Source organism: Microtus oregoni, unplaced genomic scaffold, assembly GCF_018167655.1.
Source record: "Microtus oregoni isolate MIOR12 unplaced genomic scaffold, Mior012 000008F_ref0000371, whole genome shotgun sequence".
Classification (NCBI taxonomy): domain Eukaryota; kingdom Metazoa; phylum Chordata; class Mammalia; order Rodentia; family Cricetidae; genus Microtus; species Microtus oregoni.
In genome coordinates, this window is record NW_024543067.1 from 27,856 (window position 1) to 41,430 (window position 13,575).

General features: G+C 41.6%; 1 protein-coding gene across 1 annotated transcript in view; it reads left to right on the top strand.

Moving 5' to 3' along the window:
• The window catches only part of Plppr1 (phospholipid phosphatase related 1), a 39,045-nt gene extending 26,054 nt beyond the window's left edge, over positions 1-12,991 (top strand). Inside the window, exons 3-6 of the mRNA XM_041657489.1 lie at positions 379-629; positions 4,194-4,370; positions 7,656-7,787; positions 11,658-12,991. Coding sequence (XP_041513423.1) covers positions 379-629; positions 4,194-4,370; positions 7,656-7,787; positions 11,658-11,690 — 593 coding nt within the window. The 3' untranslated portion in view covers positions 11,691-12,991. The remainder of the gene's footprint in view (positions 1-378; positions 630-4,193; positions 4,371-7,655; positions 7,788-11,657) is intronic.
• Positions 12,992-13,575: the final 584 nt, after the last annotated feature.

A 13,575-nucleotide genomic window follows, 5' to 3' on the forward strand; every position in this document is an offset into this window, starting at 1 on the left:
ATATGACCCTGCCTCTAGTTCTCAGTCAAGGGTGCTGAGGGTCAAAGAAGCTACACTACTCATGTGAACTGAGCACCAAAGCTGGAGCCCAGGGCATGGGACTCAAACTTTCAACTCCTCCCTCTAAGACTATGTTGCTGCTAAAGTGCTCACACAAAGTAATAAAAACACCAATGGTATAATCGGTCAAGATTTGGAAGAAATGGTCATTTAGGAGGCAGGCTTCATACCCTGAAAGGATAAAGGTGAAAGGACAACTTGACTTTTGAAACCTTTTTGAAGGTGTCATCATGAACCCTCCCAACTGCTTCTTCTCTGGGGTGAAAACCAACTGACAGTGCATGTCCCAACTCTGATTTCTTTCAACTCTCCTTGTAGGGGTGTTTGCTTTTGGACTTTTTGCTACTGACATTTTTGTAAACGCCGGGCAAGTGGTCACTGGTCACCTCACACCCTACTTCCTGACAGTGTGCCAGCCAAACTATACCAGTACAGACTGCCGGGCACACCAACAGTTCATCAGCAACGGCAACATCTGCACCGGGGACCTGGAAGTGATTGAACAGGCGCGGAGGTCCTTCCCCTCCAAGCATGCTGCTCTGAGCATCTACTCCGCTTTATATGCCACGGTGAGTACGGGGATCTGACTGTCTCCCCAAGTTGAAATTTGATAATCCTTCACTTAACACCCTCCCAGTTTCTAGGTGGGACAACTACGGCCTCGTGAGTGCCGAAGAGCTGTGGCCAAGCTCCTGGCAGGGTGTGGGATTCCGCCACCACTGCCACAGTTTTAGCTGGTTCCTCAGCAGCCTTTCTTCTTTGTGTCTACCTGTAGGTTTTCGAGTGTGGACTTGGGCGCGTGGCTGGCATCACAGTACACGGGCCAGGATTAAACATATGTATCCTGCCCTCTTGTAACTTTCTTTACTGCTTTGTTAGGAGCTGGAAAATTCTAGAATTTAAGACCCCAAACTTCACTTCTCACTTCTGCCCAGATAACATGACCTTTGATCATCTAGGGTCATGACTTAGCAGAACAAAATTTATTTTTAATTATCAATAATAATAGTAGTAGTAGTTATTAATATTATTATTGAGTATTATTATAAATAATGTTACTAATTATTAAAATTGTTGTAATTAATTAATTAGCTCTCATCAGAGGAAAAGTGATGGTATTTTCTTATTTTTCTATGTTTTAATTAAAGTCCATGTTGGAAATGTTATATTTTATCTTTGGTCTAGCTTCCTTTGAACCCAGAACTCAGAAGCACGACTGTTGGCTTGGACACACACACAAACCGATTCCACAGATCACTGGTGTGTTTTACCAATGGAAGTAGTCATTGCGCAGAGAACCCATTAGTGAGTCCCGGTAGGGCAAGGAGAAGGAAGACAGAACTGTCTCCTTTCAAACCACCCAGATATTCTTACTCCTCATCTTACTCCCTCAGCCCCATCTGCAGGGGACAGCATTCATTCTCCAGCCAGCCACTGCGGGAGGCGCATTCTGGCTCTGTGCCGCTGAGTCCAGTCCTGTCATCAACTGGGCCTCAGCTGCAGATGTGCAGGCAGACATGAGACTACTGTTCTGCTCTGGAGCCACGCTGCACATCTGGACCACCCTGAGGTCCTCTTCCTCGAGGCTCGAGACAGGTGGTGCTGCTGATCCACAGCTCACCTCTGGTGCTCCTGACCATCCCACCTAGGCATTGGGAGTTTCCTAGTTAATCCTTTGGGATCTTCTCTGTAATGACTACATGTCAGAATAAACCCAGCTACCCCCACGTTAAGGAAGCACAAATGCAGAGAATACAGATCTGCTGTCTCCCGCTTAAACATCTTTCTTTCTTTCTTTACAAAACAAAGGAGGGAAATAAGCCAGGAATCCTCTGGGGCACTTAGTGTGTTTTCTCATTTTCAGAATATTGATTTGTTCCTAAATGAGCTAGAGCATCATTTATATAAAGCCATGTGCTTCTGCCACCCGCTTTCATCTTTTGATCAGATTCAAGTCACCACAGTGTGAAATTAATCTTGATAATGCCATTATACAAATAAATCGGTAACTTAAGCCAGTGTGTCATCTTCAAATGAGACCTAAATATCGGTGGCAGCAGGAAGAACCAAATATGGCAGGACACACGGCACATGCAATGCAGGCATCATCCGAAGATTCAGTTATCAACCCATTCAAATCAGGTTTCACACTCAGTTAGATATACCCGGATACAACATTCCAACCGGGTCAACAATTTCTGTTGTGTGCTAAATCATGCTTTCCGGATTACTCAAGACTGATGGATATGCTAATTGCCAGGGCTTGACCTTTCCATGCTGCATAGAGGTACTGAAACACTACACGGTGCACATAAATATCTGTTGGAGGAAGCCCCAAAATAATCACACAGAAACTGTATTATTTAAATCACTGCTTGGCCCATTAGCTTTAGCTTCTTATTGGCTAGCTCTTACATATTCATTTAACTCATTTCTAGTAATCTGTGTATTGCCACATGGCTGTGGCTGACCACGTAACGTTCCATCTGGCTCTGGCGGGGCTCCATGGCTTCTCTCTGACTCCGCCTCCTTTCTCCCAGCATTCAGTTTAGTTTTCCCCACCTAACACTGTTCCCCTATAGCTCTGCTATAGGCCCAAAGTAGTTCCTTTATTAGCCAATGATATTCATAGCATACAGAGGGGAATCTCACATCAAATATCTGCTATTGTTATGTGCCAAATAGGAAGAAAATGCTAATAAAAACATTATTCAACAGTTGCTTCCTAAGTACCAGTTAATATGGCGAAGGATACCAGCCAGGGGTCTGTGTTCTTAATGGTTAATATTTTTATGGGAAAGATCCATAAAAGACATACTTAGAAAGCAATATATAAGCATTAAAAATCAAATTGAACAAATATATTTGCATTCAGCATTTTAAGTAACAATTTCCACCATGTCAGGATACTACAGTATTTTATGATCTGTGTTATTTTGATCTACTGATTTTTGTATGTGCTACATAGGATAAACAGCCTCCTTTATCCCACCAGGATTCATGCTGGTATTGAAGCATCTTCCTATAAATTATCTTCTCATGTAATATTGCCAGATACATCTATGTGAATGTATTTGTGCTCAAGATAGCCAACAGTCTATAGATTATAATCTTAAATAACAGCCTTTACTTGTGCCTTTTTAGAGTTACTGAACTCACCATATTTGATGAGAAATGACGAGACAAGTCTGTAGTCCCTGAACCCACATGGGAAGCTGAGGCAGGATTGTAGCAAGTTTAAGACCAGGCTGATCTATGTAGAAGTTCATCCAAAAGGAAAAAAAGAGAAATGATGGGTCACTAGTGTCCTCTGCTGGTGTATTACAGCAATTACAAAAATGATGATGTCATTTGCTAGAAGCAGGTTTCTTAATTCCGGACATCAGGGGTGATAATGACATTTGACAACAACAGCCCACATTTCAAGTGGCAGTGAGCACATCTTTTATCTGGTTCAGGTCCCTCCCTCTTTCACATAGTGTGGCATACAGGAGAGTTGAATGTTTTAAAACACTCTGAAGTAGACAGATGGATAGAACAGATCACAGTTGTCCCTGATGCGAGAGCCAACTTCCAGAACAGCAGTGAGTGACCCGTAGTCAGGATTGGGCCATTCAAATTAGGCCCATTGGTTAGCAGGTGAACAATTTCATAGCATGGTCCCAAAGTCTGCAGAAGCCACTAGTACTGTGAGGAACAGCAAAATGTATGGTGTGAAGTCTCTCATCTCCCTGATATCCTCTGCTACAATCTCGTTCAATGAAAAGGTTTAATTGATACCCAGGATTTTAAATAGATTTTTAAACAGCAATCACACAATTCTCTGGTTCTTTTACGTAAAAGTTGTGTGTTCTGAAACCAGCCATTATTCTTCGGCAATTCCTTCTGTCAATATAGCTTCTGTTCACACACTCACTATGATGTGAAAGTGACTATCGACCACATGTTCATTGTCACTGCTGAACTGTTTCCTGTCTAACTAACTAGCTTCATGAAGCTGTCCAAGGAGACGTAGGACAGCTGCTAAGGTTCCCTTTGTCAAGGCCTGTTTCTGACCTGGCACATGAGTGCCTTTATGTGGATGCAGCAGGACAAGGACTGCCTGCAACTCACTGGTCTCTCTCCCTCTGCAGATGTACATCACAAGCACAATCAAGACCAAGAGCAGTCGGCTGGCCAAGCCAGTGCTGTGTTTGGGGACCCTCTGTACCGCCTTCCTGACGGGCCTCAACCGGGTCTCAGAGTACCGGAACCACTGTTCCGATGTGATCGCCGGCTTCATCCTGGGCACCGCAGTAGCCCTGTTCCTGGTAGGTGGGCCTTCTCTCCCTTTCATCCCTTTTATGTCCTCTGGGTAAAGCCACAATGCATTGAGTTTCCAAGATTCTAGTCTGAGTTATTGTTCCTCATTTCCCTGTCTTCAGAGCTGCAACTGTCCAGAGAATATGCATGCATTTCTGCAAGAACAGAATCAAAGTACCTTCCTTTGGGAGGTCTGACTGACCATGTGTATTGAGTGAAGGAGAATACTATCCCCAAGAAAGAGGTCCGTATTTTTCTTCAAGCTCTCAGCTTGGCCAGGAAGAGAAATAACATGGTACACGCTCAAATGAGTGTTCTAGTATTGACAGTCAGTGTCCTGGGCTCAGGAGCCACATGTTTCTAGGCAAAGGACAGAGGGTGAAGACCACTAGTAGGTCAGGCTCTCTCCTACAGCACTGAAAAAAAAAAACTGGACATGGACCCAGACCTGTCTTCGTGTACATGTATCTCCTCTCACAAATACAGAAATATGGAAAGCCTGCAGCTAACCACTTGCCTTTTAGAGGCCTCTTGGTATTTTATTTCAGCTAAGTGGCATTTGCATTTGACCTCCCTGAAGAATGTTAGCAAACATAGCTGCTGCCTCCGTGTCTTCACAGCCCTGAGGATGTTTTAGTTCTTCGAAGAGATGGACACCTATTTACGTGCTCATCTGGAAAATCCCTTAATCTGGCTTAGCCTGGAAAAGAAGAATCTGTGCTCATTTTTATCTTGTTTTATCCAGTTTCACTGAAGTGTGGTAGGATATGGTGGTACACACTGTCTGATTTGATGACCTTGGCATCTCTGTTGCTTTTTCTTTCCCCTTCACCTCGGGCAACTATAGAGGTTTAATTTATTTTTCTAGTTTTCAATTTCACATAAAATCACATAATATGTATCTTCTGGCATTTTACTTCCATGATAATTTTTATCTGGAGACACATTCATGTTGTAGAATGCAACAATTCATTTCTTTCTATGGCTCTGTAATATTATATTTCCAGGACATACCAGAAAGGTGCAGTTTTGTTCTTGGGTTGGTTGTTTTAACAACAGGTCACCAGGCAGATAAACTCACATACTCTACATAAAATAAAACCACTGTCAATACTAAGATCCTTCCCAAAGAAGAGAAGTCACTAAAATCCCCAGGGACCTTCTACCCATCCCATCCTGCCCTTTATAGTTCAAGGCCCCTTAAGACTAGCATCACACATTTTATACTCATCTATTCCTGTGACTTAACTCTTTTTTTCCTTTCTACTCTAACAAAGCAATACACGTGTGACTATCCCAGCCTCTGTCTCAGATGACCAGCTGTTTTTCCTGAGAATGTTCACACACTTTTTTAGAACACGATCTGTTGTCCCTCAGCATTCCCTCCATCAGCTTCCACCTTCTTTTTTATACTGGGAGAAGAGGAGAGGCTGGGGGGCAAATTCTCTAGGTGAAGTCACGGAGGAAGCACTGGAATGCTCCATGATGCTGGTAGCTCATTAGAGAGAAGCCCTGGGAAAGATTTTGAAAGAAAGCAGGAATTACATGGAACCTCAAGAAAACAGCGTGTTTCCCAAGGGAGCTCGCTGGCACATAAACAAAGGCAGGCTCGGAAGAAGAGTCGAACGTCTTAACATCCAACAACACTAGAGCGCACTATCCCCAGCCGAGAAGAAATGGCCGTGTAGACTGCCCACACAGTTGCATGGAGTCTGAGGGATGATGTCCATGAAAGCCTGTGGGCTGCTGGGCGCCATGTGCAGATTCTGCCTTAAGATTAAACTTGCTTTTTCTTAGTGGGTTGCAGTTTTTCCCTACCCCTCGGTTATTGTTTAGTCTGGTTTTGACAACAGTTGTCAGTTTTGCATCCATCTGATGGTTTTTACTTAAAACTCCAGATCTGTTTCTGAATTGCTGCCTGCTCACTTGCATGCATATATCTACACACACCTCAGAGACACACATCAATCTGGGAACAGGAAGGAGAGTGGAGTTAGAGGGAGAGTGGAAGTAACCAGAACAGATATGTGGGGAGGAGACAGAGAGAAGCAAAAACCGAGGATGTTGACATAATCTTTGTTCACCTTCCATACTGCTATCAGTATCTGTTTCCCACGAGGAATAACACAGGGAAAGAGGAAGGAAACTGTTACCTGAGCAATTACTGCATGCCCTATACTACAAATACCTCAAATTGCTTGTTCCTAGGGCACCCAGCAATAGTTTGTCTTCATTTCATTGTTCAGGAAATTTAGCCTCAAAATATATAAGACTCAGACGCCTTCACCTTCTACCATTTCCTAAAAGGTCAAAGTTTTAAGCATAGCTGTAGTGTGAGGTGAAGGCGAGCCAGGTAAAAATATTTGTGTAAATTTTCTGTATGGTTTGAAAAATTACAGGAAAGTTTTAATATTAGGCATATAAACAAAGGTGCAGAATAACAAGAGAAATTATAGAAAGATGAAGATTAATTCAACACAGGCAGAGAAGATAGTAAAAATTTATGACTCAGGAAGGAAGTAAGAAAAGTAGACAGTCTTTCACAGGAAACTTTTTAATGGAGAGATAGATAGATAGATAGATAGATAGATAGATAGACAGACAGACAGATATTGCTTGTGAGCTGCTTAAGCCAAATAAATAATAATGACATAATTTGACTATGATCATTTTAGGCAGAAGTTAAACATCAGCCACTATGGGCTCAGTGCTTACTGTGTTTGATACTCAAGCAGCAAAATAGTCTAAGTGATGGGATTTTGAGGGATTTAAACTCTACCTGTCCAAGCTGGAGAGACTAGTAGCAACTCACTTCTTACTGTTGGAAATGGTTGACTGGATAAACAAAAGTTAGACACAACCCCCAGGACACTGCCAGACACACAGAAACCCTTGTCCGATGTTTGCTGTGATTATGAAATGCCTTACATTTATCACACTGTCACAAATCTGTATGGTTAAAATTCCCAGTCCCATTTGGCAGCTGAAGAGATGAGCTCTGTGGAGTGGGCCGCCTGTCCCCAGCTACCCGGTGAATTTGCCTCACCAGGACATGCAATGTGCTCAGCACACACTTCAAACCTCCCTTACTCTTGGTCTCCCATAATTCCAAGAAAATACGTCACCTTCATGATGATATCAAGGACAGTGGCCTGCCACACTCAGAGATGACAAGACATTATCTGCTGGAGTCTGACCCTAATCTCTGCCCCGCCCCCTCATCCTACAGGTAATGTGGTTCACAACGTCCCACTGGAGTGTGACTCCAATTTCTCTTCTTCCCCATCTTACAGGGAATGTGTGTGGTTCATAACTTTAAAGGAACACAAGGCTCGCCTTCCAAACCCAAGCCTGAGGATCCCCGTGGTGTGCCCTTGATGGCTTTCCCAAGGATAGAGAGCCCTCTGGAAACCCTAAGTGCACAGGTATAGTAAAGTGACTTGAGTGAGCAAACCCATGACCTTGGCAGGTTGTCTGTTTAATCCTGAGGATGTGCTTAGTGTTGTTCAAATTAAACCCAAGCAGCTTTAGGGTACTTTGGCCTCTCATGTACAATCAACATTCATGAGATTTGAATTATTCATGGGAAGTCGGTGTGATTAAGAACTGAGTTGTTTCTTGTGCAGTTCCATTTCCCTTTGTGACAGAGTATAGGGGTCCAGATTTTGGGGGAATACAGAAGTTCAAGGTTCACAAATTCCTTTTGTAGCATGACGTAATGTTTGCATGGAGCATATGCAGAATTCGTATGTGCATTTATCTCACTTTACTTGCGATGCCTATGGCAATGCCAACACTAAGTAAATAGTGTTTACTGTCAAGCAGGACTGTTGAGGGAATGCCGACAGAAAAACAGTGCTGTACACATTTAATTTCCCAGATACTACCATCTGTGATTGCACAGATACGTGGCTCCAGGGCCCACAGATAGATGGAAGGGCAGCTGTGTTTGGAAGGACAAAGATTATGTTCCATATAGTGACTAGTGACAAGCTAGAGGTATAGAAGCTGTCCTGACAGCAATCACAAAGTCAACACGATAGCACTTTTTGGTTAGGTGTTCTCCAGCAAGCCCTTTATCCATGTGTGAAGTCTAAGCAATCATTAGACACATGGCCTTAGCTCTCAAGAACTGTGATGACTGGGAAAAGTGGAATAAAGCTGTCACGGTGTGCTGTGCTGAATGAGGTGCACCATGGGAAAGCACATTATGATAAATGCCTACTCTGAGAGGACAAGGAAAGCCGTGGAAAGAACCATTAAAGAGGTCTAGACAGACAGCACTCAGGGCTTTTGCCATGGCAGTCCCAGGAACATCAAAAGATATTCTTATGTGAACAACAGCATATAGAACAGGCATTAACCAGTGCCCATGCCCTTGATAAGAACTAAAATACTGGAGTCAGCGCAGTTAAACTACTTACCCCAGGCTACACAGCTGGTGTGTGTGTGGGGGGGGGGGGGGCAATGAACAAATATTCTTAAGTAAACAAGAGAACAACAATTTTTTAAAAAGTCTTTCTAAAACGTTTGATTCGAACACCCTTCTTTTCAGGCATCTGGAATCCTACTAAACGAAATGTTTTCTGAAATATTCTGCTCGTCTTGAAATATAAGGAGTAGCACTGTACTTCCTGTTGGAATTATCAGCTATTTCTCACTAGTTAGATATTGACTATCACAAGCTCTTCTCTGTCTTTTGAGCTTTAATAATGTCTAATTTCATTAGTGAACCGGGAGGTGGGGGAAGCAATAAAACTCTTTGTCGTTTTGAGAAACTATGTATTTTACTATTAAACTCAGCACCAAGCATATTTGCCTTCTATTTTTTTATCTCCCATTTTAATAATCTAATTAGAAATTAACATATGGGGAAAATATTTGATGCTCTCTTCAGACCTCTGCAAGCATCAGGCATGTACTTTGTGCACATAAAAACATACAGACAAACATTCATATACATAAAAAAGTACACTTAAAGAGAAATATTTGCCTGGTTAACACAGACACATCAGTCTGAGTGTGCCTAGTGTCTCCTGAATATTCTGGTCTAAGAACATTGTCCTCCATCTGCCCATCCCAGTCAGGTTTTAGCTTCTGTCTGTGGCTTTTGTCTTTTCCTTCAAGACTATTTGTAATTGACTAGGACAACAGATTCCTAGGACATATTAAGGTTTCACACTTTAAAGTGAAGTACCAAACCCTTTCAGATATGATTCTTTTCCATAGAAATAAAAGATACTTTAGTATCTACACCAAGAATAGCAGTAAGATTATAAATAAATCCGTTGTGCCCTGCAGGTTGGAGCAGAACTTCCCCCAAGCCTGACTCTATGTGTCTATGCATGTGCCTCCTTGTCTAGACAGCATCTGAGGCCTCATGAATAACAAGCTTGGGGAGAAGGCCTTTCTGGGTCCATTAAATGATGGCCCCTTACATTCAGACAGTGCTCCCTCATATGTGTGTGCCTCGTGGAATTGGGAACCTGTAAGAATCAGAATTCTATGGCCCATGTCTTATGTGCCCTGTTTCCTGACATTTACTAAGTGTAGTACAAATGCTGGCTGGTTGGAAGCAAGCCAGAACCAAAACTTCAACTAAATCCCTCAGCCAAACAACCAACAGCCTCAAGTCAGACCAGAGCCATCAGCTCTGCGATTGTTATTTCCACGACAAATACAGATGTGAGCGAAGCAATGAGCAGAAAGAACTTAAGCAGGTGAATCACAATTAGGCTAGAGGAAACTGTGGGAGATGCTGGGCGTGCGGCATAGTCCATGCCAAGGCTGGGAAATTGGAGAAGGCAAGCATTGCTTTTTCTAGAAAATATTTCCACAGAGACGGGGAGATAATACCCTTTCTTTGTTGTTCAAGAAAGAGAAGTAGCAGACAGAGCCCTTTTCTCTGGTTCTCACAGTACCCTACAAAGCAGCATCTTCTCCTGCAAACTCTGGCCTCAGGTGTTGTACAGGAGTCTCTTACCCAGATAGAACCCCGAAGACACTCATTTTGGAAGACTAGTTCAGGTTGAGAGCACAACTCCTGCAGCACATTTTCATACCCAAGCCTGAGAGAGGTAGATTTTGAAAGGGAAGTTTGCCTGAATGAAATATGAGACTGTGTGTCTGACTGATCTCCCAAGACTATGTCTCCACGGTCCTAAAACAAAGATCCAAAATCCTCTACTAATGAAGTGAAAACCACAATTTCCTTAAGTATTTACCAATTCCATGGGACCATAGCTTGGGTGTTTGAGTCTAAACAAATGACAAGACTTTGAAAACCACAGAAGCAAGTTTTGTGAGCAAGATGTGACAGAATTACAAGGAAAAACACACACATCTGGGGTCGTATACTCCAGATACTCTCCAGTTTCAGAAATAAGCAAGCAAGAGAATGCAATAAGGATATAGATGTCTAATAATATTCATCAGACATCAAATTTTCTTGAAAACACTTAATATGTTTTCATAGAAATACATTAAATGATCATGTATAAGATCAGGAAGCAAGTCTTAAGAAATTTGAAGGCCAGTGAGATGACTTAGGAGGATGGCTGAGTTCTCTGGACTCACATGGTGGAAGGAGAGAACTATCTCTTAAAAGCTGTCCTCTGACGTTCACATGTGTGTGCTCACACATTTGTATCCATGGGGACACACACATACACACATAAATAAAATTCAATTTAAAAATATGGAGAAAGGCATTTTAATGGTTCTTCATCATGTAGATCACATTCTCTATAAGTTAACTGAAGTTAACCCCTGTATCCACTGGAAAATATGATTTTTCCCACAGAACTCATAACTCAAAGAATAGGTCATAAGGGAAAGTTTAGTTGGTATTCAATATTTAAAATATTTCAAAGGTATGGAATATAGCTGTCACTTTGAAATCTTGAAATACTTATGTTGAAACAGTAGAAGTGTTTTCATGAAGAAATGATTCTGTTTTGGTTGGAAATGCTGAAGGAAGAGGTAATGGAAGTTGAGGGGTCTTAGAAGAATACACTAAGGAGAAATAATCTTTGGTGCTTTATTGTTTAGGTAGGTGTCATTATTTGTCTGACAGGCAACATGAAGTCGGCGGGTAGAGAGGGAAAGGATCTGGGAAGAACTGGGGGAAGGGGAAAATATGGTCTAAATACATTATAAGGAAAGCTTAAAATATTAAAAATTAAAAAAAAACAAGAGATTGACAAGCTTGTCTGAAAGACATTTCAGGAATGGTGAGAGTTTGTGGAAGTCAAGTCAGCTCAGCTCTGACATTCTACCTGTTGCTTGCTCTACAGAATCACTCGGCCTCCATGACCGAAGTAACCTGAGATGAATGAAGAGAAGCGGCTGTATTTGGTTTCTTTCTCTTTTTTTCAACAACCTTCCAGTTCAATACTTCAGAACACACAGTGACTCAGTCAAACTGTGAAGACAAGTATTATGTTTATCTAGTTAGAGGCTAAAGTTTTGTACATTTTTTTGTATTAAAAAGTGATGTAGCTTGCCCTGATCTTTTTTTGTCAGCTTTAATATATTTATGCCAGAATTTTAAAACCAACAAAGTTTTTCTCTCGTTCAAGTGTGCATTGAAGGATCACATATATTCAATGGGTGATGTTGTTTTTGTGATATTTGTACACAAATCTTTTCTCAGTTTTATAGACAGAAATAAAGTGAGCGACCCACTTTTAACTTTTATCATCACAGTTGCCGCCTCCTCGAGAACCTCTGAATTTTAATGAGAGTTAAACTTTTGAGTGACAGGAAGGACCATGGTGGTTAATTATAAATTTCAAAATCAATCATGGGGGGGGGGGATATTTGGAGAGAACAGCATGTTCTGTTCTGTTAATAGTTAATTGCATTTCAAGTTAAAGTGACAGTGCTAGACTAGTGAAGATTCCTAGTTTACTAATGGCACAGACGCCAATATTGTCGAGGGTTGTTTTGGTTATATGACTCTTTCTTAGTTAATGCCCTTGCCCACCGAAGGAACTCAAGGTCGGTCTGGAGTTTTGTCCTTGGGCAGGCAGGTGACCCTGTAACCTTCGATCCAAAAGAGCAGCTAACACCAGCCTTCCCTGCCAACTCAACAGTTTTGTATTCATACTGTATGGACTTTTTATGAAAAAGAATATTTTACAGTTTGCACAGTATTATTTTACAGAAAGGATATCAGAGCATCCACAGCGTAGCGCCCACATCAACATCTTTGCTTGGGAGATTCTAACTGTTCCTGGGCTTTAACTGCATCCCGTTTTCTAGCATGGTGATAACGTGTCGCTCCTTTGAGAAGGAGTTCCCTATCTGTATCTATCAAAATGTTTTCTTGAGACATCCATGTCAGCTCTTCTTAGCTTTTTTTTGTACATATTTTTTTTCTAAATAGAAGAAAAAAGTTATCATAAAGTATATTCTGACTCATGTCCTTTGTTTGACCTTTCACTCGGTGGTGTTTGAGAAACCATGGAGTGATCCGCAAAGGTTTGCTTTTCATTAGGGTTCATTTTAATCACAGCCGATGAAATGAATGAACTAGGGAGAGAGAGTGAATGGGGATGGGTATGCAGTGTGTGCATGCATATGTGTTTAGATAAAATGAAAGAAGTCTTTAATTTATTAATATATTCAAATGTACTTCCTGGATTCCCAGTGTGATACCTTAGTCTTCAGGCATGCCGTGGAACTTCTGAGTTTTCAATAAATACTTACTCTTCTTTTAGAAATGGAAGTTACCTCTGCTAAAACTTTCCTTGGTTCCATTTCCTCAACAGTTTCCCCAAACTCTCTTAGATACATTCATATATATCTTCTAAGAAATGTCTGAGTAAAGTTGGAAAAAAGAGTGAGTAGTTGGGCTCTGTTCATCCCTTATGCTAAACTACCTGCCCCACATCTATAATGCAATCTGTTGTTTTCAGTGCAACACACCCAGGGACAATACACAAAGCTAAAACACTGTGATATACATCAGTCCAAGCACTGTGGTCCAGCTCTGCCTAGTTCTTATTGCCATTCTTTCTGTTATATGAAGACACCTCTGAACCAAGTTAAGTTCTTTTTGGTGTGATATGTCCACTTAGATGACCCATGAATGCTATAGAGGAATGGAAATCCTGAGAGAGAATTATTTGCAATCTCTGACCTCTCTCTAATATGGGAAGTCCTTCTGTCTATGTGTTGCTCTTATTGGTATTGAATAAAGAAAGTGCT